The 27,293-nt window shown below is 53.0% G+C and overlaps 10 protein-coding genes across 10 annotated transcripts; 5 read left to right on the top strand and 5 right to left on the bottom strand.

Moving 5' to 3' along the window:
- Positions 1–2,415: 2,415 nt before the first annotated feature.
- Positions 2,416–3,386, bottom strand: J4E85_001615 (uncharacterized protein; the record flags this gene model as incomplete). The annotated part of the gene is made up of 2 exons (XM_051465900.1): positions 2,416–3,050; positions 3,143–3,386. 2 exons carry the CDS (start codon positions 3,384–3,386, stop codon positions 2,416–2,418), a joined length of 879 nt encoding a protein of 292 aa, XP_051330457.1.
- A 193-nt stretch (positions 3,387–3,579) lies between these two features.
- J4E85_001614 (uncharacterized protein) lies at positions 3,580–5,011 on the top strand (the record flags this gene model as incomplete). Its single annotated transcript, XM_051465899.1, has 3 exons — positions 3,580–3,730; positions 3,783–3,924; positions 3,973–5,011. 3 exons carry the CDS (start codon positions 3,580–3,582, stop codon positions 5,009–5,011), a joined length of 1,332 nt encoding a protein of 443 aa, XP_051330456.1.
- An 850-nt stretch (positions 5,012–5,861) lies between these two features.
- PIL1 (Eisosome core component) lies at positions 5,862–7,296 on the top strand (the record flags this gene model as incomplete). The annotated part of the gene is made up of 5 exons (XM_051465898.1): positions 5,862–5,979; positions 6,208–6,341; positions 6,394–6,577; positions 6,627–6,939; positions 6,990–7,296. The coding sequence occupies 5 exons, from the start codon at positions 5,862–5,864 to the stop codon at positions 7,294–7,296; spliced, it is 1,056 nt and encodes a 351-aa protein (XP_051330455.1).
- Positions 7,297–8,298: 1,002 nt separating this feature from the next.
- Positions 8,299–9,665, top strand: J4E85_001612 (uncharacterized protein; the record flags this gene model as incomplete). Its single annotated transcript, XM_051465897.1, has 2 exons — positions 8,299–9,051; positions 9,117–9,665. 2 exons carry the CDS (start codon positions 8,299–8,301, stop codon positions 9,663–9,665), a joined length of 1,302 nt encoding a protein of 433 aa, XP_051330454.1.
- Positions 9,666–10,210: 545 nt separating this feature from the next.
- On the bottom strand, positions 10,211–10,933 carry J4E85_001611 (uncharacterized protein; the record flags this gene model as incomplete). The annotated part of the gene is made up of 2 exons (XM_051465896.1): positions 10,211–10,490; positions 10,548–10,933. 2 exons carry the CDS (start codon positions 10,931–10,933, stop codon positions 10,211–10,213), a joined length of 666 nt encoding a protein of 221 aa, XP_051330453.1.
- A 394-nt stretch (positions 10,934–11,327) lies between these two features.
- J4E85_001610 (uncharacterized protein) lies at positions 11,328–12,634 on the top strand (the record flags this gene model as incomplete). Its single annotated transcript, XM_051465895.1, has 3 exons — positions 11,328–11,416; positions 11,559–12,145; positions 12,198–12,634. The coding sequence occupies 3 exons, from the start codon at positions 11,328–11,330 to the stop codon at positions 12,632–12,634; spliced, it is 1,113 nt and encodes a 370-aa protein (XP_051330452.1).
- A 266-nt stretch (positions 12,635–12,900) lies between these two features.
- J4E85_001609 (uncharacterized protein) lies at positions 12,901–16,406 on the bottom strand (the record flags this gene model as incomplete). The annotated part of the gene is made up of 7 exons (XM_051465894.1): positions 12,901–12,987; positions 13,044–15,445; positions 15,494–15,736; positions 15,784–16,025; positions 16,078–16,153; positions 16,204–16,268; positions 16,366–16,406. The coding sequence occupies 7 exons, from the start codon at positions 16,404–16,406 to the stop codon at positions 12,901–12,903; spliced, it is 3,156 nt and encodes a 1,051-aa protein (XP_051330451.1).
- Positions 16,407–17,113: 707 nt separating this feature from the next.
- SLU7 (mRNA splicing protein) lies at positions 17,114–18,544 on the bottom strand (the record flags this gene model as incomplete). Its single annotated transcript, XM_051465893.1, has 1 exon — positions 17,114–18,544. The coding sequence occupies one exon, from the start codon at positions 18,542–18,544 to the stop codon at positions 17,114–17,116; it is 1,431 nt and encodes a 476-aa protein (XP_051330450.1).
- Positions 18,545–18,846: 302 nt separating this feature from the next.
- On the top strand, positions 18,847–23,995 carry J4E85_001607 (uncharacterized protein; the record flags this gene model as incomplete). Its single annotated transcript, XM_051465892.1, has 2 exons — positions 18,847–19,081; positions 19,128–23,995. 2 exons carry the CDS (start codon positions 18,847–18,849, stop codon positions 23,993–23,995), a joined length of 5,103 nt encoding a protein of 1,700 aa, XP_051330449.1.
- Positions 23,996–24,036: 41 nt separating this feature from the next.
- On the bottom strand, positions 24,037–24,504 carry J4E85_001606 (uncharacterized protein; the record flags this gene model as incomplete). The annotated part of the gene is made up of 2 exons (XM_051465891.1): positions 24,037–24,206; positions 24,273–24,504. The coding sequence occupies 2 exons, from the start codon at positions 24,502–24,504 to the stop codon at positions 24,037–24,039; spliced, it is 402 nt and encodes a 133-aa protein (XP_051330448.1).
- Positions 24,505–27,293: the final 2,789 nt, after the last annotated feature.

The raw sequence follows: 27,293 nt of genomic DNA, 5'->3' as shown, positions 1-27,293 counted from the left end.
CTCCTTTTCACCTTGACGGTGCGCAGGGCTGGGATCAGTCGCCGCCTTGGGACCGCTTGCAAGAGGGTTTGCTTGCGAGCGCTTCAGGAACAGGCATCGCTCGGTTCCAGTAGCCGGTGCGTGCCAGGAGCAAATTCTGACACACTGACAGTAAATTTCCGTCACACAATTTGCGACGTCGCCTATTTGCCAACGTCCGACACCCACCGACCTCCAGCGCAGGACGAAGATCTAGCGCCTATGCCGACCTTCTCCCGTGCTTCTTTGACGCTTCCACCCAATTTCGAAGCCCCCTAGAATTTTCCGCTCCACAATGTCCACAACTGCTGGCGCCCGTGCTGGCGGTGTGAGGTCAGGCATGACTTTCCAGCTGCTGTCCTGAATCGACAGGCCGGGGTACACACGTTCGTTCGTGGGCAGCTAGGCTGAGAATGCGAAGCACCGCACAAAGGCATGTCATGATTATTTTTGTCTTTCTGGCTTGCCGTCTTCGTGCGACTCGTATTAATCCTGGCTCGCGCTTGTGACCGAGGTAGGAGTAGCTGCCGACGCCCAGTATGCCCTGTTTTCCAAGAACGTCCGGCGACCACAACTGGCTGGCAGTGGCCGCTCGATAAAGGTTATCAGGATATTCGGCTGGGCCGGAAGGACAGAGTTGAACGGGCGCCATACTGCCACTAGGCGCTCAGCACCGCAGAACACCATTGCGGAGTGACGGACAACAGCACCGCAACTTGCATGTCTCAGCTGGTCAAGATCCACGTGTATGCCAGGGGTCCACGTCCGACTTCAGATAGGCGTTCCTTTGATTGAGATTCGCAATATGTATGCCTCTCTTTACCCCTGCAGCCTCCCCGGTCAATGCTACGATTGTCGAAGCGTTTGCCCTGAAGAGCCTGTGCGCGACAAGCAAAGAATGTCCCTTGTTCACCAGAAAGAAAAAAAGTGCGGCGATGCGCTCATCGTCGAAGGTAAGCGATTAGATTTGCAGGGGCAGACGATGCGTCAAACTCAACACAGCAAGTATCGTCCTCACCATCGCCACCCCCTTCGGTAGTTCAGTAGCTCAGTCTCAACGCTTCCAAAGAGCAGCTGTTTCAGCTTGGTGGAGAAGGAATGCGCAGGTGTTACAGTCCAATGCGAAGACATGCGACAGCATCGAAGATCTGGTCTCATCCCAGTAAAAGACTTTAGGGCTGACAAGCGTTCCAACCAACTGGCCAGCGCGGAGAGACGACAGGAGACCGAGCGTTAGCATGTCTGCCGTTAATTGACAGCCCATAAGATTGGAGCCACACTGGTAGAGTATGTGTAGTTTGAGCTGCAGGGGCGGCCGCCATGCAGACTGCAGTAAGTAATCACGGCACCTTTCGACCGACAAACTTTTCATCTTGAGGCTGTCTGATTCAATAAGCCCTCTCGTAGTTCCTAATGCAGGACTGCTTGCAGCAATGACTGCGGCGTTCAGGTCGCCGAAAAAGAAACGTCGTATTGGCACTGAACTCTATCCTCCGGCTCCGCTTTCGTCGTCGTGGCTAGCCGAACACCGCGTCATTATATAGATGGTATTGATTCTGCCAAAGCATGGCAGCCATAGTGCGATAACGGCGGTGGATCAAGGCGATCGTCATCAGCAGATCAATAGCTCGGTGTGGAGAGGACTCCAGGCACGCTGCTGCAGGTACGCGCATCATGTCTCGGCGCCGCTGCCGCACTCTGTGTGGCTTACGCTCCTTCACTTTCGCGCGCAAGCGGATTGGGCTGTGCCAGGCCGGCGAGCCCGAAGCGCTACCTGTGAAAGGACTCGAACAAGACAAAGACGAGACGACTCTGGAAGCGTGTACGCCGGAGAAGCACCGAGTTCACGCTCGCCAAGGCAGTGGTTCCTCACATTCGTTTTCGATCAGCGAGCTGTGGAGCTGTGTCGCAATGTTCAATGTATCGATCGAGCCAAAAAATCTGCATTTAGATACAATAGCACGCCTTGTCGTACCGGAAAGCCGACTGATCCTCCCACCTTTGTCAATGCATCAGCACCTCTGTGTGCTTTGTTTCAGTTTCATTATCCTCATCAAGTCCCCATTAGGATATTGGCCGCGTCTGTGGTAAGATGAGGCGTGCGTACACAAGATGGCGCGCGAAAATCGTGGCGCATGTTGTGCCCTCTGGGAGAATGGTTCACTAAGCCAGCCACCTATTGCGCAGGGGCTTCTTGAAGGACCGCGCATTTATCCGGTATAATGGTTCAGCACAGTGCGTTCCACGTGGATGAAGCCTGTCATGAACTTGTCGTGTTCAGGGTCGGCGAATCGTGACCGCCCTTGTTATTTTTGTCTCTAGTAGTCCGCGATCGTATCAGTCCACAGCTGTCATGGTAGAATTACCGGCCAGCTAGCACTAGCTTGCTGGATCTGTTCAAACGGCGTCTTCATCGTCGTCAAGCTGTTCAGCCACAGCTTGCGTAGACACCCAATTCTCGAGCATTGCCTGGCTGGAAGTTGCGCCACTCGCTCCTGCCGGATTTCGCACGCCACGGCGCTTAACGACAAGACATAGTATACGGCCGTAGATACTGAAGCCGTCATATGATGTATTGAGACCAAGCTTTTTCTTATCATCTGCTTGTGGTTCCTCATCACTGGCCTGATCCTCATCCCTTGTGGTAGCCTTCGTCTTGCTGCCATTGGCAGGAGGCTCGGGGACAAAAAGATCCGAACTTTCGCTGTCCGTATCATCGCCGATTCCATCATGCTCCTTGTTGCCTCTTCGGCGTCTTGGTCGTGCTGAACGTTCAGGCTGCTTTCCAGCTACGTCGGCTGCAGGGATATCAGCAAGATTGATAGGCTCGTCGTCCTCCTCTCTGATGACTATCGGATCTGCGGCATCTTCGTTGATAACGACAGGCTGATCGCTAGTTCCGGTTGTCAGCCAGTTGGTGAGTTTGCCCGAGTTGCTCTGGATGCGGGCCTTGTCTTTGAAGATCTTTTGCTTGGTCAGAACGGAGTGGCGGGAGGATAGGTCCGTCAAGAAGATCGAAACCTCGAAATCATCTGACGTGATGTTAGCCGTCTGAGTAAGACTGCAGCATATATGCGGGGATGCTTGTATCGTAGATAGTTCAACAGGGCTTCATGCAGCTTACCTTCAACGACAACATCCTTCACTCCCTTCTTTTTAGATTTGGCACCACCTCGGCCTTTACCCCGCTCGTTTTCTTCTCGCAGTTTGGGCAGTACAAGCGGTCGTATGGCCTGAATGACGCGTGGCAGTGCTGGATCATCGCGTTTCAACAGCCATGCCTCAGCGTCAGCAGGTCTGTCGAGATAGATGCGGACCTCAAGGACCGAATGTTTTGTAATCCGCAAGTAGCGTCGGAGTGGTGCCATATTGGAGTTGTGAAGGTTTGATGTCGACAATGTTATCAAGCAAGTGCAGCTGGGAGCATGGAAACCAACGATGATGCGTGTTCACGTGCACGCGTTCCGACGCTAGGAACGTTCCGATCGGCGTGCGCAGAGGTTGTAGAGAAGTGCGTCAGGATCTCCCAGACCAACAGCGCACCGCAACACGGCACAAGACATGGTGCTTGAGCTTCATGTATGGGGCCCAGCCTTTGGCCTCCCCTCAATAGAGCCGGAATGCATAGCGACGGTTGCTTACTGCCAGCGCGTGATCCCCAAGGGCGACTGGACACTCGTCGCGGAGCACGACCCCACGGTTGGCGCCACAGGTACAGGACTGCAACCCCACCGTGGCCGATGTACATTCTTACACAGCAGCAGAGAGCCTGCCGATCCTTTTTGATGACGATGTTGCGACCGCATCCGGCTTCGAGGATATTGTCGCATACCTCCGTAATCACCCTGCAGTTACCAATGACCTCGATGCCAACCTATCCAGTAGACAGCGGACCGACAGGACGGCGTGGGTACCCAACGACCAAGTACTAGGCGTGTTCTAACACATTTCTAGTTTCATCACGTTTCTCCAGTCCACGGCGACGCCTCTGATCGACCTGTCCCTCTACGTCTCTGCCGAAAACTACAACACCGCGACCTCGTCCGCTTATACCGCAATCCTGCCATGGTATGCCAACTACACCGTCCCGCCGAAACGACGAGACCTTGCGAGAGCCCGGACGGCGCACATGGGACTCAGTAGCTTGGATGTGGATACTACAGCTGAGGAAGGCTTTGCGCCGGGTCGGGGCACTGCTTCGTCCGAATATGAGGCCGCAAAAAGGGCAGCCGGCATACCGACCGAAAGTCAACCCAGCGCCATGAGCATGGGACGTGGAAAGGGTCTAGGCGGTCTCCTAGGTGGCCAAGTATACGCTGCGCGCTTTAGACTGGATGCTCTGTCGGGTGAGCTCCTGGATCCCTTATCAGATCTATTGGGGAAACACGACCATCTCTTTCGTGGAGAGCAGCCTTCTAGCTTGGATTCTCTTGCCTTTGGCTATCTGTCCCTGCTGTACTACCCAACGGTGCCCCAAGCTTGGCTTAGGGAGACTATCCAGACCAAGTATCCACGCATCGGAGCATACATTCGTAAGTTGCGCAAGGATTTCTTCTACACCGACGAGGTCGACCCTGTAGAGGTCTGGTCTGTTTCTACGGGCGCGAAGAAACTCCTAAGAAGTACTTCTCTACCATGGACAGCAAGATCACAGACTCTCGCCTCCAGTACGGTAGCTAGTGCGAAGGAGATCTTGGGCAACATTCCTGGACTGTCTGCCTTGTCTCGACGGCATAACGTCGTTGTCTCACAGCCAACGCTAGTATCAAAGCGCATCAGATCTGAGGTCCCGTCTCCGTTGTTCGTCAACACCCTCCTAGGTGTGACAACTGTATTCGCAGTGGGACTAGCATCGCTAGCTGTGCACCACCGCCGGTCACCGCGGGAGGGCGAACTTATCTTCTGGGCTCTGCGCCCAACTACTGGCCTGGGCGAAGCAGGTAGCATTCTCAGTGTCTTCGCCAACTCGCTGCATGACGGAGCGATGTATTAGTTCCGAGCAAGATGTTTCGACGATATACCATTGTTTTATGCACGAATTATACATGGGCAGTGTAGACTTTGAGAAAACCAAGTTTCTGCCATTGGCCAAAGCTTGCCATTGCAAGCGAAAATTTGTAATTGCAAAGACAACCACTCTGCACCAGTGCTGTACACACACGTCGCGGAACCTCCGGCAACCAACTCCCTCTGTCTACAGCAATATCTCCGCTGCCATATAGTCGCTGTCCTGGCGAGCATTGAAAACCTACAGAAAGTACCCATTTGAATCTTAATAGATGCGCAACCTGATTTATAGACGACTTGAATGGCTCTCTCCGAGGATCTAGGGAGAGACGATTTCCTGGTAGTGCGGTTGTCATGGCGCCCATAGGTCCCGAAAACAGGCACACATCAACGTCACATCAGCCGGATTGAACATAGCCACTGGCGCCAAAAGTTCTGGCCCCAAGCTAGGTAGGATCAGCGCAAGCAGGGCAACCATTGTCTGATTGTGTACAATATGTGTGTCGCATACGGGTGCAAACCACGAGAAAGGGTCTGGGTCGAATGCAGGTACTCAGGGTCGTAGAAGGATGCTCTATGCTGGTTTGGGCGTGCCAATGTCGCAGTGTGGAGGATGTGCATGATGTGAGGGAAGGTAGCGTGCCCGAGAACATGATCGCCACGGGGAGAGTGGGGCTAGGCAAACGCTACGTCATTGAAGTCCCCTAAACAAAACCTCCGTCATACCGCGACATCTCTGCGCCTTCCATATCAACACCGCGCCGCCCCCGAAACTTCAAGCACGAATACATTCCCCCAATCCACACTTGATCAATCGCCAGAACACCACCGCCAATATGCACAGAACCTACAGCATGCGCCAGTCTCGCGCGCCCACGGCGTCGCAGATTCAGAGTCCCCCGCCCCCTTCGTCCTCGACTAAGAGCGGACGCTTCTTTGGCAAGGCCAACATCGGTACGTCCTCTCGATACGATTCTGCCCGCTTTGGTCTTGTTTCCAGCCACGACGCGAATCGTGCGAGGAGCTTCGCTTAATGCCATTTTTGCACACCGTATGTGCAGAGCTCGTCGCATGGTTCAGCGACGACGACCATTTCGATCGTTGATGCTCCCGGATAGCGTCCAGACCGTTCAGAGAATGCTTTTTCATGTTACAGTTGCTGACTGGTCTTCTACCATACAGGCCACACCTTCCGCCACAAGTCCGCTGGTGCCTTCGGACCCGACCTTGCAAAGAAGCTGTCACAACTTGTCAAGATGGAGAAGAACGTCATGCGCAGCATGGAGCTTGTTTCCAGGGAGCGCATGGAGGTCGCAGTAAGCTTGCACAACCCTGTGCGACTCTACGTAGTACTAACTGGCCACACAGCAACAACTCTCCATCTGGGGCGAGGCTTGCGACGACGACGTCTCTGACGTCACTGACAAGCTCGGTGTCCTCATCTACGAGATCGGTGAGCTCGAGGACCAGTACGTTGACCGTTACGACCAATACCGCGTCACCATCAAGAGCATCCGCAACATTGAGGCTTCCGTCCAGCCCAGCCGTGACCGTAAGTACTCTACATGCGCGCTGTCCGATTGATGCTTACGTTCAAATAGGCAAGCAGAAGATCACCGATCAGATTGCTCAGTTGAAGTACAAGGAGCCCAACTCTCCCAAGATTGTTGTCCTTGAGCAGGAGCTTGTACGCGCTGAGGCCGAGTCCCTCGTCGCAGAGGCCCAACTTTCCAACATCACCCGTGAGAAGCTCAAGGCAGCTTTCACGTACCAATTCGATGCTATGCGCGAGCACTGCGAGAAGCTGGCTATCATTGCCGGCTACGGAAAGCACTTGCTCGAGCTTGTTGACGACACCCCCGTCACTCCCGGAGAGACCCGCCAAGCTTACGATGGCTATGAGGCTAGCAAGGCGTAAGTTTCTCTATTCATTTCAATGAGAACCCCCCACTAACATGCCACAGCATCATCCAAGACTGCGAGGATGCCCTTACCAACTGGGTGTCTCAGAACGCCTCTGTCTCCTCCAAGCTCTCCCAGCGATCGCGCACCCTTTCTCAGCGTCGCCGCAACCAGAACCGCAACATGGGCGAGGGTGTTGACCTCTCTGGCCAAGACCAGGCCCTCGACAGGGAGTCTGGCTTGTGGATCCCTGCTGAGCAGCACCAGGGCAACGGCTACGAGGGCGAAGATCTTGACGACGATGTCACTTCCACCATCGCTAGTGAGCACCAGCGCGGTCGCGAGGACGAGAGGGTTGTTGCTGCTTAGACGTCACACTGACGGCTTAAGCAGTGTTCCACTCTCTGTCCGCTAATAGTCCGTCTTCACGAGGACTGACGACTTATACCCCTGATGGAATGAGCGACGACACTGCAGTTTTGGATCCGATATATCCGATCAATGTGGCTTGGGCTATGTGATGGAAAGCTTTCTGGATGATCAATCTCACTAGAAGCTGAAGTCTGGTTTTGGCCACATGGATATCACGACTTTTTGACGATTTTCACCGCGCGTTGTATGAACCTTGCAGTAATAGTGTAATGAGATAATCTATATGCTTCGTTGAACATGATACGACATCCGCATTTATTGTTATGTGATCGAAGTCCAGAAGATCCCATCGTCGCAACACTATGTGAGTTTGTATTCAGTCTCTATCACGGCATACATTGACCCGAACCTGAAGCCCACCGGCCGGACACACTTCGTTCTCATCAACAAGCCGCAGCATCTTTTCATCGAGCCGGCCCGCCCGCCGATGCTCAATGTACAATCTTGGTGCGGCCGGGTTCCCCAACACAGTCTGCCATCGGTCATTTGCCGACGACCCACTTTCGGCGGGTGAGAGATACCCCACCTAACCGGTTTCGCTCATAGTGCGGGGCAACCAGGATGAATGTCAATGACCGAAGACGGGTCTTTTGCCGGCCCAAGGCCATTTTCCCTGGGGAACGTAGCGGCGTGTGACGTTGAACTGTGGGGTGATGGGAGAGAAGTTCGTGGTCGATGTTTTGTGACTGACATCTTGACTCCAACTCTCAACTTCAAACGTCAGATCGGGTATATCGCAATTAAGAAAGAGCTAGATACTGGGAACAGCATAAAGAAGAGTGACACCGAAGAGAGCTACTGCATCTGTGGATATCGGCTTCCGTGTAGTATTCGTCGCATCAACGTTGAAAACCCAGCGTTGAGATAGGATACTTTGGGACACCAAACTGGTCTCCCTCTTTCAACCCAAACCAGGAAGACACCACAAACACCATAACAATGTCGTCTAAACCCCAAATCGGCTTCTGCGGCCTAGGAGCAATGGGCATGGGTATGGCCACGCATCTCGTCAAGCAAGGCTACCCTGTAACCGGTTTCGACGTTTATCCTCCTTCGCTGGAGAAGTTCCAGGCTGCGGGCGGCACACCATCAACATCACTCTCAGATTCTGCAAAAGACAAGCCTTTCTATATCGTCATGGTCGCATCGGCTATGCAAGCTCAGCCCGCGCTTTTCGACAAAGACGGCATTGTGAACGCTTTGCCCAAGGGAGCGACACTCTTGCTGTGCTCGACAGTACCAAGTGCGTACGCGAAGAGTGTAGAGAAAGAGCTGGTAGATATCGGCCGCGATGATGTTCTATTCATCGATGCACCTGTCTCCGGTGGTGCAGGCCGGGCCGCAGACGGCACTCTCTCCATCATGGCGGGCGCCTCATCTGCCGCGTTTTCAAAAGGCCAATGGCTACTCGAAGAAATGTCCGCCCCTTCCAAGCTTTTCATCGTTGATGGTGGAATCGGTGCTGGCAGCAACATGAAGATGGTTCACCAGGTGCTTGCGGCAATCCAGATCCTGTCTCTCAGCGAAGCATATGGATTCGCTGCCAGACTGGGCCTGAACGGACAGGATGTGTACGACAAGGTGCTGGGGAGTACGGGCTGGAGTTGGATGTTTGAAAACCGCAGTCAGAGGACGCTGAAGGAGGACTATTTCCCTGGGGCGAGTGCTGTAACGATTATCCTGAAGGATACTGTAAGTAACCCTCCATCCTCGGGATTCCGAAGTGATGTAGCATTGTACTAACAAAAACAAAACAGGGAATCATCACATCCATGTCCCGCAGCGTAGCCTTCCCAGCCACCCTCTGCTCAGCCGCCGAACAAGTCTACTTCTCCGCCCTCGACCGCGGCTGGGGCGCCAACGACGACTCTGGCCTCGTCCGCCTGTGGACTTCCGAGCCCGTCACCAGCATCCAAAGCAGCCTCTCAGCCGAGGACAAAGAAGCAAAGCTCCAGCTCGTAGTCAATCTCCTAACCGGCATCCACCTTGTCTCCGCAGCTGAAGCCATCTCGCTAGCCAAGCACGTGGGTATCCCATTACCGCAGTTTTACGAACTGGCATGTGATGCCGCGGGTGGAAGTGCCATGTTCAAGGATGCGGGTGCGAAGATGATTGCTGTTTTGGAAGGCAAGGAGGACGGGAAGGGTAAGGTCCTTGGAGGGTATGCGGAATCGTTGAAGCAGGCTGTGGATGAGGCGCAGGCGATCAAGTGCCCTGTGTACCTTGGTACTGGCGCGTTGAATCTTCTGTTGCAGACGGGCAGTGAGCTGAGTTTGGGTTCGTTGCTCAAGTGCTATATGCCATAGATGGGGTAGGGTAATATGAGTGATGTGTATATAGTCCAGGTTTGAAATGGACAGATGCGTATACTCATAAATTGTTATATTTTTCAAAAGTTCATTGTACAACCCGTTTGTGTCGTATCCTTTGCGACAATGGGCAAATTGCCTGTTCTCAAGCCTTCCACTCCTGCTGTCAATGTTGATGTATCTGATACCTCTCTTATTCACCCTCGCAGTAGCTGACACGTCCATTTACTGCATTCCACTAGCAGGGACTCGCGATCTCAGCAACTGTCACCATGCGTTCCTTCGGCCGCCGCTCCCGCATCTATCTTCTCTCAACATCTGCGAGTATAGTTTCGCCGCCATCTCCCTCCTGTGCGTCCCAGTCATGTGTGGCTCTGACGAGAGCCCTGTTCGGGTAACTAAGCGGGATGTCGGGCCCGGTGCTAGCGGTCTGACGCTGGTTCTGAGCGCGTGGCACGATCGTGGTAGAGACGTGATATCTTTCTGAGTCTTCAAGATGAAAGCTCCTAGTATCCCAGGGGGTACTGTTCTTCCCTCCAGTATCACGTCCTCATCTCCATCTCAAGATCCCTAGTCTCTCTGCTCAATTCTTGAACATCGTCTTGTGCCATGATCTGCGCGCTAGCATCCAGATCTTGTATGACATTCTCTAGGCCTCGTACCAGGGCTTCTATCTCGGCGCGTTGTGCGGTGACGGTCGAAAGTAGCTCGGTGTTTGACTGCTGGGTCTCGACAAGCTTAGTGTTCATATCGGTCGCTTGCTTCTCGAGGAAAGGCATGAGGTGTGCTAGGTGTATTTCGGCTGGAGTAAGGGTATGCGGTCTATGCCCTCGAGTCAGTATTCGAGAGCAACAAGAGCGGGTGCATTCGCAAACTCACGGCACAGGCGTTTCCACGGGCCCACCGTTGGCGCTCGCTTCAGCGCGTTTCTTCCTGAGTTTCGCATCCTCTATGCACTGGTCCAGCGAGTTAAGGAGCCTAACGACATTCCTCCTCTCCATGATGTCCTCGAAGTTGCTCTTCCATGTCCGGTCCAACTGATCCACAATTTGCCCTCTTAGGTTGTCCAAAACCTCTGGGCTATACTGTGCAGCCGTTGGGAAGCAAGAAGCGAAGTTCTTGGCCGAACACTTGTCTAAGGTCGCTTTGGAGGCTTGGTTGAATACATTGATCAGACCTTGCGCGCGCGGGCCGGGTGCGTCTGCGATGGGTCGAGCGGGTGTGGGAGACGGAGAGCGCGATTCTGGATTCGTGGCGGTAGGCATGATGGTATAATCGCAGACTGCGACGGATTTCGATGTACTACGAAGCCAGTCAATAGATGCTACAGCGGGCGCATTGTCTCCATCAATCGCTGTTTACTCGAGAAGCGCGCTAGTCCACGCACGTGATCGCGTGTCCCGCTAAGCCAGCCCCACTTATCCACAGCCACCTGGGCACAAACAACGATTTTGAACTTGTTCTGTTTGTTGACAAAACCTGCCAACACTTGATCATTCACTAACCGAGCACAACTTACGTGATTGAATACAGCGTTCTAGGATACTTGTGAAGCACAGTCAAATCACGGCCAGATCACTACCAGATCACGACCAGATCACAATCAGATCACAGCAAGATATCAGCTACTACCAAGCTCTCACACTCTCTGCTCAGAAGATGGCACAGCCCAACTCTGGCGTCGCTGCCCAACAGAGCGCTAACCATCGAGCAAACGACACTGGAGCCCGAAACCTCACTCTGGATTTGTACGACTTGACTAACCTCCGTGCATTGCCTCTACATTTCTTTCTTTATCGCTTCTACTTCGCTTCTTCTACCTCATTTCTTCTACTTCGTTTCTTTACTTCGTTTCTTGGATCTTGACTAACCTTCCGACTAACCTTTTAGCAAAGGACTTCAGATCGCTGCCCCTGTCAGCCCCGAACAGCGCAAAAGCCTACTTGATCTACCACCAGTCATCCTCTGTGGCATTATCCAGGCAACCGACTACCAGACCGCCCTCCGTCTCTGCCAGACTCACCGCCATTTCCGCCCACTGGTCGAAGTAGGCTTCTCCCATGGCCTCAAGCTCCAAGACAAGATAGCATTCGTAGTGAGGCGCGCGCATGCCAAGTGCACTCCATACACCCTCAACCCGTACACCAAAGGCCAGGGTTATCTTGGCTGCCGGCTATGCTTCCAAGTCTACCACATTCTTCCCAACGACCCCGAATTCGACGACAAATTCCTGGGCGTGTGCAGAGACTGCGACCTGACATGCGGCGTACCTACAACAGGAGATGAACACGACGACCTACTCCGGGGAACGACATATCATCTCGGCTCAAACCGGCTTGTACGTTTCTGCCTGGTGTGCGGCCATCTCGTCTACCAAGACCCCCGCCCAAACCGTCCGATCATCTACTGTCCTTGTATCAAGGATGGCTTGGTGGGTGAGCATCTTGGTGCCGTCAAGGCCTATGAGGGCTGCGCAGGTGAGTTCTCAACATACCCTGGAGCCTACATGATGCTAACAGAGTGAAATAGTTCACCTCTTGACATACCTACCAACCTACATGAGGTTGTGGGATGAACAAAACCCACCTACATGGCCTGGGTTCGAGGCTACAGACCAGCAACCCGCCTTCCGACCAGAGGAGGTGGGGGAGCTTGCGGACGACATTGTCTCCGCGGATGAGTTTTCGGCCAAGATGATTGGCATCGAAGTCGGTAAGCTGGAGCGCCAAGCTTCAGAGAAGAAGCGCGAGGCTGAGGAGAAGAAGCGCGCTCTGGCTGCCGACGAGATGAAAGCTTGTCTGGAGAAGATTCGGGCGAGGCAGGTTGAGCTGAAAGAGGCGAAGGCGAAAGATAGGATCGAGAGGGGAGTTATGTTTACGGTTGAGGAGGCTTTGGTCTTGTATAAGAAGGGGGAGGAAGAGGGTTTTCCTCTGGATCTTCAGCTGAGACGATCTCGCATGGGATGATATCCCAACTTGGGGCTGAAGAGGAAGCGTTGAGATAGGGTGATGTGGATTCATGTACGATAGATAAGAAATGTTCACACGAAAGATAACGTCAATCACAACAAATGCCAAAGGCATCCTTGATATCCCTTTCAAAACTATAGAGGAAGAAGAACAAGCTTTGTTTACAAAGGGTGTCCACCATGAGACAATAATAATGAATGGTAACTATCCACGATAAACCAGCAGCTATCCACACGAACGAACAAGCGCCAAAGTGCAGACATCTACTCTTCAAGGTAAGAAAGCTTGCGCATCTCACCCAACCTAGTCCTAGCCTGCGCAAGCGAGTTCTCGAGCTGTAGAATCTCGACCTAGAATTATTTGTTAGCGTCTGTTCTTCCCCAAAGAATCGTTGATGGATACATACCTGCTGCTCCATCTGGCGGACCTTGAACTCGTGGTCGCCCAACTTGCTGTAGTCGACAACCTCGCCCTCGTCCCTGTTCTTCTGGGCGATGATCTCCTGCACTTGCCTGACAAGCGACCTGCAAGCCGCAGTGACAGTCTTGGATGCGCTCTCCAGCCTGTCTTGCGTCTTGCTCATGAAGCTGGCCTTGACACGACTAGCAGCCACCAACTGAGCGGTGGAGGCAGCAACGTCGTTGGAAGCAACGATAAGCTGCTCGGGCGAGTTGCGACCGGAAATGACGCCGTCGGCGGTCTCGATGAGCATGTTTGTCGATGTGGCGACGGCCTTGGCGGCACTGATGAGACCTTCGGTCCAGCGGTTGTGCTTCTTGTAGAACTGGGTCTTGGACATGCTTCCTCGTCCTTCGCGCACGATTTCCTTTTGGGATTCGGTGGCGGCCTTGATGAGCTGCGCAATGGCGTTTGTGACGGCGATGGCTGCTTCGAGGATGGAGTCGTGGATCTTGAGCTCGTAGGTAGAGTACTGGTCTCTCGGCTTCTTCATCAGCTTGGAAAGACGCTCGGTGGCCGCGTCGATGGCGTTGGCTGCCTTGGTCAACTCGTTGTCGACCAAGTCACCAAGATCGCCAGAGGCGTTGGTGATCTTGCTCTTGGGTGCGAAAGCGTCCGCGAGCTTGGACAAGCTCTGCAGGTTGCGCACGACTTCTGTGCTGTTGTTGATGACAACGTTGATCTTCTGCTCCGCGTCCATGTCGTACATGCGCACTGACTGGACGTTACGGAAGAACCTAATGGTCGAGGTTGCAGAGGCTCTCGCGCCGTTGATGAGCTGGTCAGCCTTATTCTCATCAGAAGCGAATCGCGTCAGTCCCTTGGTGTTCACCAACACATCGACGATAGCGCCACCGAAGTTGCTGACGGCGTTGATAACCTCAGCGTGCTTGGCGTTCGGCCCGTCAGCAATGAAGTTGTTGAAAGCAGTCGAGAACTCCATGGTGCACGTTGATGCCTTCTCAATCTGCGAAAGCACGTACGCGCCAGTGGCATTCTGGTTTCCGGCTTGCATAGGAGAGTCGAGCTCATACAGCGCATCGTCAACACGCTGCACACCACTCTGGAGGACGGAGTCGATGAGGTCGTTGATCTTCTGGAGGCTGTCTTGGATAATTGTGTCCAAGTGGCCGTCCAGGACATCATCGTTGGTACCAGCGTTGAGCTTCAGCTCGTTCAGCTCGAGTAGCGTCTGGTCCATACCAGCACGGAAGATCTCCAGCTCCTCCTCCTTGTCGCGCAGTTGACGCTCCAGGTCAGAGTCACCTTCACGGTACTTCATCTGGAACTCGTCTAGCGCGCGGGTCTTGTTCCGCAGCGCTTCCTCAAGATCCGCGATTTCTCGGTTGTGTCTTGACAGCATTGCCGAAAGTTCTGAGCCCTTGCCACGCTCGAGATTGTCGGCTCTGTCTAGGGCAGCACGGAGCTCCCTCTTCAGCTTCTCAGTCTCCTCACGGTGGCCACCAGTGTGACGGTCCTTCTCCATGAGCGCTCGGTCGCGCTCGCGAATCATGTCTGCCAGTTCCAAGTTCTTGGTCTTCAACTCGCGTTGCAGCTTGTCTCGCCCATCAATGGCTTCCTGGGCGGAGTTCGCCTTGAGCTGAACTGCCTTGAACTTCTGTAGCAGCTGAAGATGCTCATGACGCAATTGCGAATAGAGCTTGGCCAGCGATTCGTACTTTGATCTCCATGTGTTGAGCTGCTCCTGAAGTGCTCTTATCTGATCGTCTCGCGAGCCCATCTGTTGCTGGAAGTTCTGGTTCATCTGGTTGATCTCGCCCTCCAATGCCTTCATCCGCTGGTCGTATTGTTGCAGCATCAGCTGGTCGCGTTCGTACTGAGCGCGCGCGTTTAGATTCTCTCGCTCAAGCTCAGCAAGGCGACCCTGTGTCTGCTGTTGGTACTGTTCGCGCATGAGTTGTTCTTGCGCCAACCGAGCTTGCTCTGCCTGAAGCCGTTGTTGCTCCTCGAAGTCACGTTGTGCCTGCATCGCTTGCTGCTGCTGCTGTTGCTGAGCCTCCTCCCATTGCCTCTGTAGTCTCTGCTGTTCAGCCTCGTATTCCTCTTGTTGCCTCCGCTGATTATCTTTCCAGAACTCGTTGATTGGCTCTGGGTCGACTGATGGAGCGCGAGCGGGTTCGGGCTTCTCGTTGCGGGGTCGTTGAGGTAGCGCGGGCGCACTCTCATCTTCAGAGAGCAGGTTCGGTGGTTCCTGTGGCAGCTTTGGCACTGTAATGAGGTTGGTCAAGTATCTAAGATTCGAGCATTCGTAGTAGAATTTGACGAGACGGTAGTGCTGGGCATCGTATCTGCCGCGGAGAGGAGAGAGCGCTTCGTCGTCACCGAGTGCTACGCTGGTTAGTTGGGTCGCAAATCAACCGAGACTCTAGTCCTTACTGGTGTGCATTGCGCGCAACATGCTGGTGATGAACTTGTAGATACCATAGGACTCCTGAACCAGTGGCACCAACGCCGCTATCCTACATTCGTTGTTCGCGCCGCTCCGGAAATGTGAGAAGATGAGCTTCTGGAAAGCATCGATCTGATCTTGTAGCGTCATAAGATCCGAGATGGTCTCGTAGCCCTCATTAGGGTCATTGATCGACTTCAAGCTGATGTACTCCTCGTACTCGAAGGTTCCTATTCCAATCAGCCAGTTATCCGCGTCTTGCTGCCGCTCATCGTACCATTGAACTCGGGATGTTGTCGGTGGAAAGCAAGCTTGGCCATAAGATAGTAGATGTACTCTGAAATGAGCGGCGCATATCCCCGCATGCCTTCTCCGACAGTGGAGCCCCGTGATAGGCTCTCAAGCCAGCTGGTGTTCGATTGCGCCTCCTTAAGAACGATGGGGTGGCCTTCTTGAAGGACCTTGTGGACGGTAATGAGCGCTTTGAAGGTCTGCACCTCGTCGGCGAGGATTGGCTGCCTGGAGCATGCTATTAGCATTGGGCGGATTGGGCACCATGGTGCGCTCTTACACTTTCATGCCCTGCCAGAAAGACGCGGAACTCTTGTGATCCCATGTGTAGACGATGCATGCTCGCACGTGTTTCCCTGCGCTATTGTGAGTTTCATGCGCGTACCTGAGGAGTTCCGATACGTACGCTTGGGTGAGACCTCTTCGATGCTCGTGGCTTTGCGAATGTTGATGGCAAGCTCCGACTCCTGCCTGGATTGAGACATGTTAGGCCATGTCACATTTCTCCTGTTGAAATCTCTCGCCCAGAGGCTAAAGGGTGCCGGCATAATGATGGTGATATACGTACTTGCCCATGTCCACGTTGCGCGAGCTTCCGTAGAGCGCCATCTTGGTCGCCGTGCGCTCCGTCTGAGCTTGTTGTTCGTAGTTGTAGGTAGTTGTAGGAGGGAAAGGCTAATGGTCGGTGTCGGAGAAGGCGCGCAAAAGCAATGCGCGGAAATGGGGAGGTGTGGGGTTGAGATATTTGGTTGCGCTCTTGGGTCAGTCAACCATCAGAGGAGCTCCTACTACTCGACCCCCGGGAGGTGGTTCGTGCAGCTTGGCGCTTCGTCATCGCCTTCACCCCCGACCGGGTCTAACCCTTGTATCTAATACTGAATTCTAGATTTGCTCGCAGGCAAAACCTCTTTACTCAAGCTAGAATCTTCCGAGCCATGCAGCTAGAAGCGCCTTCTTGCTGCATCGGGTGCCGCGAACTCCTCCACTTGGGCTGTGCATCCTGGCCTAAACTGCTGCCTTCGCCATGGACTAACAACGCATACGCGGCTGCATGCGCAACCGACTCGGGTCTGAGTTGGCATCCGTGATGGAGGGCGACAAGATGCGTCTTCACTAACAGGGCTGCATGACTTCGCTGGACGCACCCTTGCTCTGTGAACTGTACCGATCACGCATGGCCAACGCAGCGATCATCAGGAACTACTATGTCATTTTACATGCTATCTTAGATGCGACTCCAGGGTATGATGAACGCCATGCAATGCTACGAATACAATAATGATGACCTATGACGCCGTCACGAAAGGCTCGACACCTCAAACCGCTTCACTTTTCCCTCCCTTGCTGAGATAGGCAGCCATAGGGTCCGCGGCCATTGTCCTCTTGCGGCGATACTCTTCCATTTCTTCCTCATTTACGCCTCCCGTCATCTCGTCGAGAGCTCGTTTCCGACTGGCAGCATCGTTCTTTGCTTTTTCGGCGCGGTCGGGTGCATTGGGTACGTGTTCCTCCAGGACAGCCTCTTCCTTCCATGCTATCTCCTTGGGTACTTCGTCCAGGTCAGCACCAGTGCGCATCCGATCTGCCAGCTCAAAAGCCTCCTTGCCTGCCTCGCCCGTGCAGTACGAGTTCTTGACTGTCGAGTGACAGCATGCAAAGCCCCATTGGAAGTTGGACCACCAGCTGCCCCAGACTGATGTGTGGTTGTTGAGGAGCACGTCCTCTGGGTACTTTGATTTTGCCTTGATTTTTGGTGCGCCCTTTATGCCGCCTCGCTCGTCGTACTCGACATATCGCTCGTTCTCTGTGACGGCTGTCTTTCGAAGTGAGTCGTCGGTGAACTTTTCTTGTGTGCCGTACTTCTCCGCCAAGGCATTCTTCCTGGCTGCTGCCATCTCCTCAGCCTCTTTGAGCTGCTTCTTCCGCATGACCTCGCCGGACGTAGGATTGGCCTGTAAATGTAGCTTGTTCTTGTCTCCGCGCTCCTGTGTCTCCCAAGCATATCGCTGCGCCTTCTCAAACTCAGCTGCATCTCCAGACGCCTTCATGAACCCTTCCTCTGCTACTAGTTGAGCGGCGTTGTCGGCCGTCGCGCCGCTGTCGACCATGGAACGCGTTTTGGGGTCATATTTCGCCGAGTCGAGATCCAGGTTGAGCAGATACTTTGCCGTGTCTTCTCGTAATCGCAGGTTCCGTGTGGATGTGGCCTGTTTCCTTCCCATGTCCGTCTCGGCATCGTACTTGTCGCCCTCATCCTCGTCATCGGACTTGTCACCTTTCTCAGCTTCTTTGGCCTTTTTCCGGATCTCCTCCATGGCGTTGTACTCCTCGATGACCTCCTCAAAATGTGATGCATCGTAGCCGTTCCATCGATCGCGTTTCGCATCGAAGCCTAGTTGTACGTCTTGAATGACCTCGTCCGCCTCGATGTTCTTGCCCGTAAACTTTGCGCCTGCCTTGCGCGGCCGGCTCAAGCAGTCCTTCTTCTTGTGTGTCATGGCACCGCAGTTCTCGCATGCGCCTTTGCGGAACTTGGTCGCAGCCGGGCCGATCTTCTTGCCGCGATCGTACCATTTTGAGTCTTGCTCCTGCTTCTGCAGACGCTGATGCTCGAGGTAATCGGTGTTGTCCTCGCCAGTCTCGTCGACGGCGTAGAAGGGCTTCTTCGAAATGAACGAGGGGATGTATTCGTTGCGCTCTTTTGCCGCGGCGGAGACGTCGGGCTTCTTGGGTTGGGAGGGCGGCATGTTGGGCGTGGGAGGATGCCTCGGTCGCGTTGAGTGGTGAAGGTTGTCAGTTGGTAGAAGCTTTAGAATGGCGGCCAAAGTGGACCGCCGACTAGTGGCGTAGGGCTGGCTGCAGCGTCGATCCCGCACGTCACGGGACCACGCGAGTCCGGTCGCGCTTGTTGTGCCTCGCGTCTCTTTCACTCCATTCCGCCACCGACACCCTTGTCGCGTGCGATGCGCGAGTTTGGATTGGATGATCTCCTGAAAACGATGCGAAACTCCACTTTCGCACACACTTCCTGGATACCGGCTGTGTCGTCATGGATACTTTCCGCTTTCGCCTGAACTGCATCGACAACTACCAGGCGGCTCCGACAGACATCGACCCTCTTCTTCGGCGCAATGCCGGTCCTGCAGGCCGGTTGGGCGCACCGCAAGTACCCGTAATCCGGGCGTTTGGTGCGACCGAGACGGGGCAGAAGGTGTGCGCTCATATCCATGGAGCGCTGCCTTACCTATACCTGGAGTACAATGGCAGCTTGGAGAAGGATGTCGGTGCGTATGTCAGTCGTGCAGTTGGTATCAAGCTGACCCCTCCTAGTCAACGCGTATATTCTGGACCTCCGCGCCTCCATTGACCACGCCCTCGCCACCGCGTACCGCCGAAATGCATACGATGGAAAGTCGATCTACGTTGGCCACATATCTCTTGTCAAGGGTGTACCCTTCTTTGGATACAGTGTTGGATACAAGATTTTCTTGAAAGTCTACATGCTCAACCCTATGCATATGACTCGGTTTACCGACCTGCTGCATCAAGGAGCAATCTTGAACCGGGTGTTCCAGCCATATGAGAGTCACCTGCAGTACCTCCTGCAGTGGATGTGCGACTACAACCTGTACGGATGCGACTGGATTAACTGCGCAAAAGTCCAGTTCCGGGGACCCGTTCCAGACAGCGAAGAGGTAGATACCACTGTCCACAAGTGGCACGATGCGTCTATTCCCAACGAACTCATAGCCGGTGAGGATCAATACCCACGCCAAAGTCACTGCACTCTCGAAGTCGATATATGCGTTCAGGACATCCTCAATCGGCACGAACTACAATATCGACCCATCCACCACGACTTCCTAGAGCGATCGAGCCAAATGCCACGCAATCCAGACGACAAATTCGTGCCGTCCATGGCTGGTCTCTGGAGAGACGAGACGCGCCGGCGCAAACGTCGTATGGGCCTCTCTGATCCCTCGAGCAGTCCTTTTCCTGCTGAGGTGCTTGTATCCATGTCGGCTGATATGCGAAACACTAAGGCCGGTGGATGGATTCACGAAGAGGAATACCGAGAAATCATCGAAAAGCTAATCCTCGAGGAAAGACAAGGAAAGGGCGAAGCCAAATTTGACGGTTTCGTGAAACCCATCCCTGGCCAGGAGCGTATCAGGACTGCTGTAGAGAGTATCGAAGACCTCTATCCCGAGGTCTTGTCTACACAGCAGCTTCCAGATGACGACATCCAGCAAGATGTCAACGCGTTAGAACAAGGTGGTGCGCCTGTTGACATTGACGCTCAGCTTGCGTCTGACGAGCCAGAACCCAGACAGCCTCACAGTGACGGTGCTATTGGGGACGGCGAAAACGACAATCCAGCGGACGCCGACAATCATTCTGACACCGAAGAACAGCAATCCATGGATCCCCTAACAGTATCTTTACTCAAGGGCTCTAGTGATATAGAAGCTGAAGATGCACTCATCGACGAAGGAATTGATCTAGTTGACCCCGATGACGATGGCAAAAAAACAGAGTCCAGCAGCCCGATGAGCCAAAGGAAGCGCTCTCTCGAACCCGCAGAAGAAGACCACAACAAGCGTCAACGAATCCTGGCAACAACCCAGAGTACCAATAGGCGTGTCTCGTTTCGCAACGCCCTGAACAAGAACGACGATCCACCTCATCCCGGTCAATCGTCACAAACGAGTATCAAAGCTCAAGGCTTAGGGGCGCCGACTACTTTCTCGTTCCCTGTAGTAAAGAACCCGAATGCACCGGAGACGCTTCATCGCTTGAGTCAATCTGGGTATTCAAATTCCCAAGAAGGCCCTAAGACCCCTGGGCCTAAGCATCTTACGGCCAGACCTTCGCAACTCGTTCCTGTGACCCCATGGACGCATCAAAAGACCTCGCCAATGGTGCCGAACAGTAGTACCTCGCAAGCTCGCTCCAAGGTAGCCTCTCTAGTGCGACGGCTGGATACATCGTTCCAGCACAAGCATCGTACTATTTACTACGGCGCGCTACCTCCACCGGCTGAGGTCGTCAAAGGCACCATGATGCATGCGGGACTTCCACCGGTAATCTATCAGGACGCATATTACAGTGATGAGAAGGATGTTCCAGATCGGCCAAGAGAGTATGCGGGTCGCGAGTTCAAACTACAAAGTACCACATTACCGTATCTTCCTCCTTTCGACCCCACTGGTAATTCTCTTGCCAACATTGGAGAGTATCCCGCAGTTGTGTTAGACAAAAAGAAACAAGCTACAATGGATCAAGAACGATCACATAACTGTGGTTTGCGTCACTGGGAACTCTCAAGACCTCCTCCTACTTTCAAAGAAGTGAAGCGCTGGACCAGCCGTCACGTCAAGCAACGCAAAGTGGCGAAGCCTAAAACCAAGGCACAAGACGAGACGGCAACCATGCCAGTGCGCAAATTCAAACCAATGAGCCACATTTCACAGATAGAAGGTCCAACGCAGAAGAATCCTCATGGCTTCAAGTACTCACAGAAGCAAAAGACAACTAGTGTTAAGCACGAAGCTCAGTATATGAGCATCATGAGCTTAGAAGTACACGTCAACTCAAGAGGCTCACTCGTACCAGACCCGGCTGAAGATGAGATCCAGTGCATTTTCTGGAGCGTACAAGGCGAAGAAAACGCGACCACTGATCGACCGCGTTCCGGTATACTGTGCTTCTCGGAAGAAGATGGCATCGCTATGCGTATTGCTAAGCAAGTTCCGGTCGAAGTTGAATACGAGGAAGACGAGCTAGATCTCATCAACCGCGTGGTCGATATCGTCCGCCAATTTGACCCGGACATACTCACGGGATACGAAGTACACAATAGCTCTTGGGGTTACCTCATCGAACGCGCGAGGATGAAGTACGAGTACAATCTTTGCGATGAGATCAGCAGGATGAAGTCGCAGTCTCATGGCAGATTTGGGAAAGAGGCCGACCGCTGGGGCTTCACGCATACCTCTACTATCCGTATCACTGGCCGACATATGATCAACATCTGGAGAGCTATGCGCGGAGAGCTGAACCTGCTACAATACACCATGGAAAACGTGGTCTTCCACTTGTTGCACAAACGCATACCGCATTACCAACACTCCGATCTTACGACTTGGTACACAAATGGAAAGCCAAGGGATCTGACAAAGGTGGTTCATCATTTTCGCACACGTGTGCAACTCAATCTCGACATCTTGGAAGCAAACGAGATTGTGCCTCGTACTAGTGAGCAAGCTCGCCTGCTTGGAGTAGACTTCTTTGCAGTCATATCACGAGGCTCTCAGTTCAAGGTCGAGTCCACCATGTTCCGCATTGCAAAGCCAGAGAATTTCATCCTTGTATCACCGAGTCGGAAGCAGGTCGGTCAGCAAAATGCGCTCGAATGTCTACCGCTGGTCATGGAGCCACAGAGTGCATTCTATTCAAGCCCAGTTCTCGTTCTGGACTTCCAATCGTTGTATCCGAGTGTCATGATTGCGTACAACTATTGCTATTCGACATGTCTTGGACGTATTGTCAGTTGGCGAGGTCAGAACAAGATGGGTTTCATGGACTTCAAGCGCGAGCCGCAGTTGCTGGAATTGGTAAAAGACCACATCAACATTGCGCCGAACGGCATGATGTATGTCAAACCAGAAATGCGGAAGTCCCTGTTAGCGAAGATGCTTGGCGAAATTCTGGAGACTCGTGTGATGGTCAAGAGTGGGATGAAGCAAGACAAAGACGACAGAACCTTGCAGCAGCTACTGAATAATAGGCAGCTGGCGCTGAAGCTATTGGCCAACGTCACTTACGGCTACGCATCTGCGTCGTTTTCCGGTCGTATGCCATGCTCTGAGATAGCAGACAGTATCGTCCAGACTGGTCGCGAAACCCTGGAGAAGGCGATTGCAATGATACACGCTACGGAGAAGTGGGGTGCGGAGGTCGTCTACGGAGACACCGATTCACTGTTCATCCATCTGAAAGGACGCACCAAGGATCAAGCATTCACCATCGGCGAGGAGATAACCGCTGCTATCACCGCTGCGAACCCACGACCCATCAAGCTCAAGTTCGAGAAGGTATACCATCCTTGCGTTTTACTTGCCAAGAAACGTTACGTTGGCTTCAAGTATGAGCACCGCAATCAGAAAGAGCCCGACTTTGACGCGAAGGGTATCGAAACAGTCCGTCGCGACGGTACGCCTGCAGAGCAAAAGATCGAAGAGAAGGCTCTCAAGCTCCTTTTCCGCACATCAGACCTCAGCCAAGTCAAGCGGTACTTCCAGGAGCAATGCGCGAAGATCATGGAGGGCCGTGTCAGTATACAAGACTTCCTCTTCGCTAAGGAAGTCAAGCTAGGCACGTACTCTGACAGGGGCCCTCCGCCGCCCGGAGCCCTCATTGCTACAAAGCGTATGCTCGCCGATCCACGTGCCGAGCCTCAGTATGGCGAACGCGTGCCATACGTAGTCATCACCGGTGCACCCGGAGCGCGCCTCATCGATCGCTGCGTCAGCCCGGAGACCTTGCTTCAAAACGACCATCTCGAGCTCGATGCCGAATACTACATCAGCAAGAACCTCATCCCACCACTCGAGCGCATCTTCAACCTCGTTGGCGCTAACGTAAGACAATGGTTCGATGAGATGCCGAAAGTCCAGCGCATCCGCAATATTACGATTCCCATGACCATCAAGCACGACAAAAGCAACGCCCTCTCTTCCGGTGGCAACGCATCCCTCAAGAAAACTCTTGAAAGCTACATGAAATCTTCAAGCTGCATGGTCTGCCGTTCGAAACTACCTCAAAATCCACCTACACATCTCCCATGCAGCGAAAACAATCCCTACGCCGTCCTCCCACTTTGCGCAAAGTGTCTCAAGCGCCCAGCACATTCACTCCTCTCGCTCAAATACCGCATCTGGGACAGCGAAACACGCGTCGCAGAAGTCGAACACGTGTGTCGGCGCTGCTCGAATCTCGCCTGGGGCGAAGAGATCAAATGCGATAGTAGGGACTGTTCAGTCTTTTATACGCGCATCAAGGAACGTTCGAGGTTGACTGCGCTGAAAGACAGCGTCGGGCCTGTTATCGAGCTCATGGAGAAAGTGGATGCCGAGGCGGGTTTGGAAAGGGAAGATAGTAGAGAGGATGATGAGGGTGGGGGGTTAACATGGTAAAGTAGGTTGTTGCTGGCCTGGATACCCTGGAATACAGTACATTACTTCGAATCAAGAAACGTGTAACATGCCTTGATCTTTCCGCCCACTATCGTGAGGACATCCTCGCCCGTTAACCCCATTTCTCCACTACTGGCTGTTTTGATACCCCATTTTACTTTCGTCACCCAGATATCCTCTCTGTCGTCATATTTGAGACATTCGACATTGCCTATGGATGATTTTAGCAATGACCTTTCCTCAAGATGTCTATGAAAGCTTCGACGGATTTACGTACCTAAAGCAACAAACTCATCGCCCTCTCCACTCATACCCTGTATCTTCTCCACCATCTCACTGATCGCTTCATGCGACTTGAACACACCCAATACGTCTACGAATAGCACATTTGAACTTGCTACCCAGATATCTGCAATCGCTTGCATACGCGTCGTCTTGTCTTTCTGACCGAAGATGTCGGTTAGATTGAGGAGGGTCAAGTCTACGGCGCGGGATTGGGGTGTCGACATCGCTGCTGGAGAGTTGGAGAGAATTATGGATATGAGTGATGTTTATGATGAAACGAGAGGCACTGAGCCGAAATATAGAAGCTGATGCGTTCATTCTGTACTGTAGTGGTGGGAAGGAGCCCGAGGTGAGTAAGCACAAACTGTTCGCGCTAACGGTATCAGGAAAGAGAAACAGCGCGCTTATGCAGCGACATCTCTGCTACAGCTCAAAAGTCCAATCAGAATGGTGAGAAGGCATTTCTTCTAGTTAAACAACAAGCGAGGATCTCGCAGACCTTGGAAGTATCTATGACACATAACAACCGTTCCCCAAATCCACCATCTCTCCTAACTCCTCCACCTCCTCCACCTCCTCCACTTCCTCCGCTACCTCCGCTTCCACCACCCTCTTCCCTGCCTTCATCAGCACTCTATCCAATGCCTCCCCTAAAACAGGCCAATCCCACTTCTGCGCAACAACCCACTTCCTCAACTCCCTCAGTTCCTCGTAAAACACGCCAGTCAAACCAGCTACCTGGTGATCAGAAAGCAAATACGAAAACAAACAAGCCTCATGGAAAACCACTGAGTCGTACAATTTGAAAACTGGTATCGAAACTACCGGAACACCTCTCTTTGACGATGCAGAAGAATGTATGTGTCTGGTTTGGTGGAGATGACAGATTGCGCAACATTGTTTGGTTGGATCGGGGGTGGTGATGGGGGTAAGGTCGCTGTAGAGTTTGTCGCTGGTGGGAGAAGGCAAGAGATTTGACGAGGTGGTAGTGTAGTTCAGGGGGAAGGGTGTTGCGGTGCCGAAGAATTTGGAAGAGTTGAATTCGTTGCAGGAGTGGCCGAAGCAGATTAGGTCTGGCGGGGAGATAATCGGCTTGCGTGCGGGAAAGGGCATCTTGGATTTTCTTGGTTGGGCCATTGGCGAAGAGTGGGGCGAAGACGACTTCGATTGTGGTGACGAGAGGCAGGACGGTGACGCTGGAAGATGGTCGGAAGAAACGGTGGTGGCGGCCGGGAAAGGTCTCTGGTGGAGACGGGGTATTTGGATTGTCGCAATCATTGTTCGTGAATAGTCTTCCAAACGGCGTCCTGTAGACTATAACAATAACATTGTTCAAGCGAACACAATCCAGAAGACTCGTCCAACTCATCTGATGAAGAACCTAAACAGGTTTGCAGCATACATCAACATAAAAACACGCAAAGTAGATAAAACAACGTCAACGTAGCCTCTAGGGTGTTCAGCTTTTCCTTGTTTAGCCATCTCCTCTAGAAGAAAGTAAATAGGATTGCAGCATACATGGAGACAAAAACACGCAAAGTAGCTGACATAACGTCAACGTAGGCTCCCGGGTGTTCAGCTTTTCATTATTTTGGCTACCTCCTCCAGAAGTAACTTGCGATTCAGCCGAGCCCTGCGGCGATGGCGGCGGGCTGCTTCTGCTCTCTGTCGCAGCATCTCAGTAGTAGCCTCTACTGCTGGATTGGTCGCCGGTTCATCCCGAGCGTCTTCGACTGACTCTTCGACTGGGTTATCGACAGGGCGGGGGTTCTGCGGTTGCAACATTTCGTCCAGACTCGTCTCAGATAAGCCTGAGATTGTTGTCGTTGATAGTTCTGGTGGAGATCCTGATGGCGTAGTAGGGTCTGTTGATGGCGTAGCTGATGAAACTGTTAATTTTGGCTTCGATGACGTGTGTGCATTGCTAGAAGATGAAATTGAATCACACAATAGAGGTACATTACCTTCGCTGCTCGAGTTTGTATTCGGCGTTGTAGGTAGTGCAGGAGGTGGCGGCTTAAGCTTTAGGTAATCTATGCTTGTATGTCGTGATGATGTGGAACGTCTGGAAGATGTCTCTTGAGATTTGAGTTTGAAGACTTGCGAGAGAGAAATGGAGGCAATGGAGTTTTTAAGTAAACATTTAGACTTGGTGAACTATAGTTGAAGCAGTGGGGATTTAGTACTCGCTCCTCCCAGAACTATGGTCGAGGCAGTGGGGACTTGCTACTTCGCTCCTCCTAGTACTAAAGTGATGAGTGTAACCATGGTGAACTAGAAATGGTGTCGCGTTTTGCTGCATACACAATATTAAAAGTTTACAAGTGAGTACCGCCTAAGGCGATGTATACTCCTGGCTTAAAAAAGTATTTTCGTATATTGCAACACGGATCGTAGCCACACTAGCGTGGTACGTCAGTCTTCAACCACTCCCAGCGTCGTCGTCCTATTCATCCACCTCTACAACAAAGACATCCAGATCGACATCTTTGATATAGGGCGGAGGCGGGCTCGAGTCAACTGCAGAATATTCTGGCACTGTCTCTTCTTGAGCAGGAACGACCAGCCACCTATCGACTTCAACGCGAAGCGGTTGATCATCGACCACCGCCATTTCGTAATCGATCCTTCTGCTCCTCGACCAACGCGATATCTCGAATGCAAGGCAGAAGATGAAGATGTGGAGGAAGACGAGGATGAGGACGAGAAATGTGTCCGATATGCTGAATGGCATTTCGGAAGTGTCTTTGTGGTCAGAGTAAGGCTGCATTGTGGCGGAGGTGTCGAAGGAAGGAGTTCGAGATTCCTGGAGTGAGTGGGCGTGCAGCTTCCGGTTGGTGGCTCTGGTACCCCGGTGGTGGGAAGTATGAGCTAGCGAATCTATAGCTGTGTCGCGGCATTGTGAGAGTCGAGACTATCGCATTGTCAATGCGCACGACATGCAATCTGCGATGACTGTGCACTGTGAGTATGGACGGGAAATGTGCGCGGATGTGTTCGCGATATGGCTGCT

The sequence above is a fragment of the Alternaria conjuncta genome (genome assembly GCF_024043145.1).
Source record: "Alternaria conjuncta strain BMP 0040 chromosome Unknown scaffold_2, whole genome shotgun sequence".
NCBI classification, from domain to species: domain Eukaryota; kingdom Fungi; phylum Ascomycota; class Dothideomycetes; order Pleosporales; family Pleosporaceae; genus Alternaria; species Alternaria conjuncta.
Note: the sequence above shows the minus strand (reverse complement) of the source record. Positions and strands in the feature narration are given on the sequence as shown.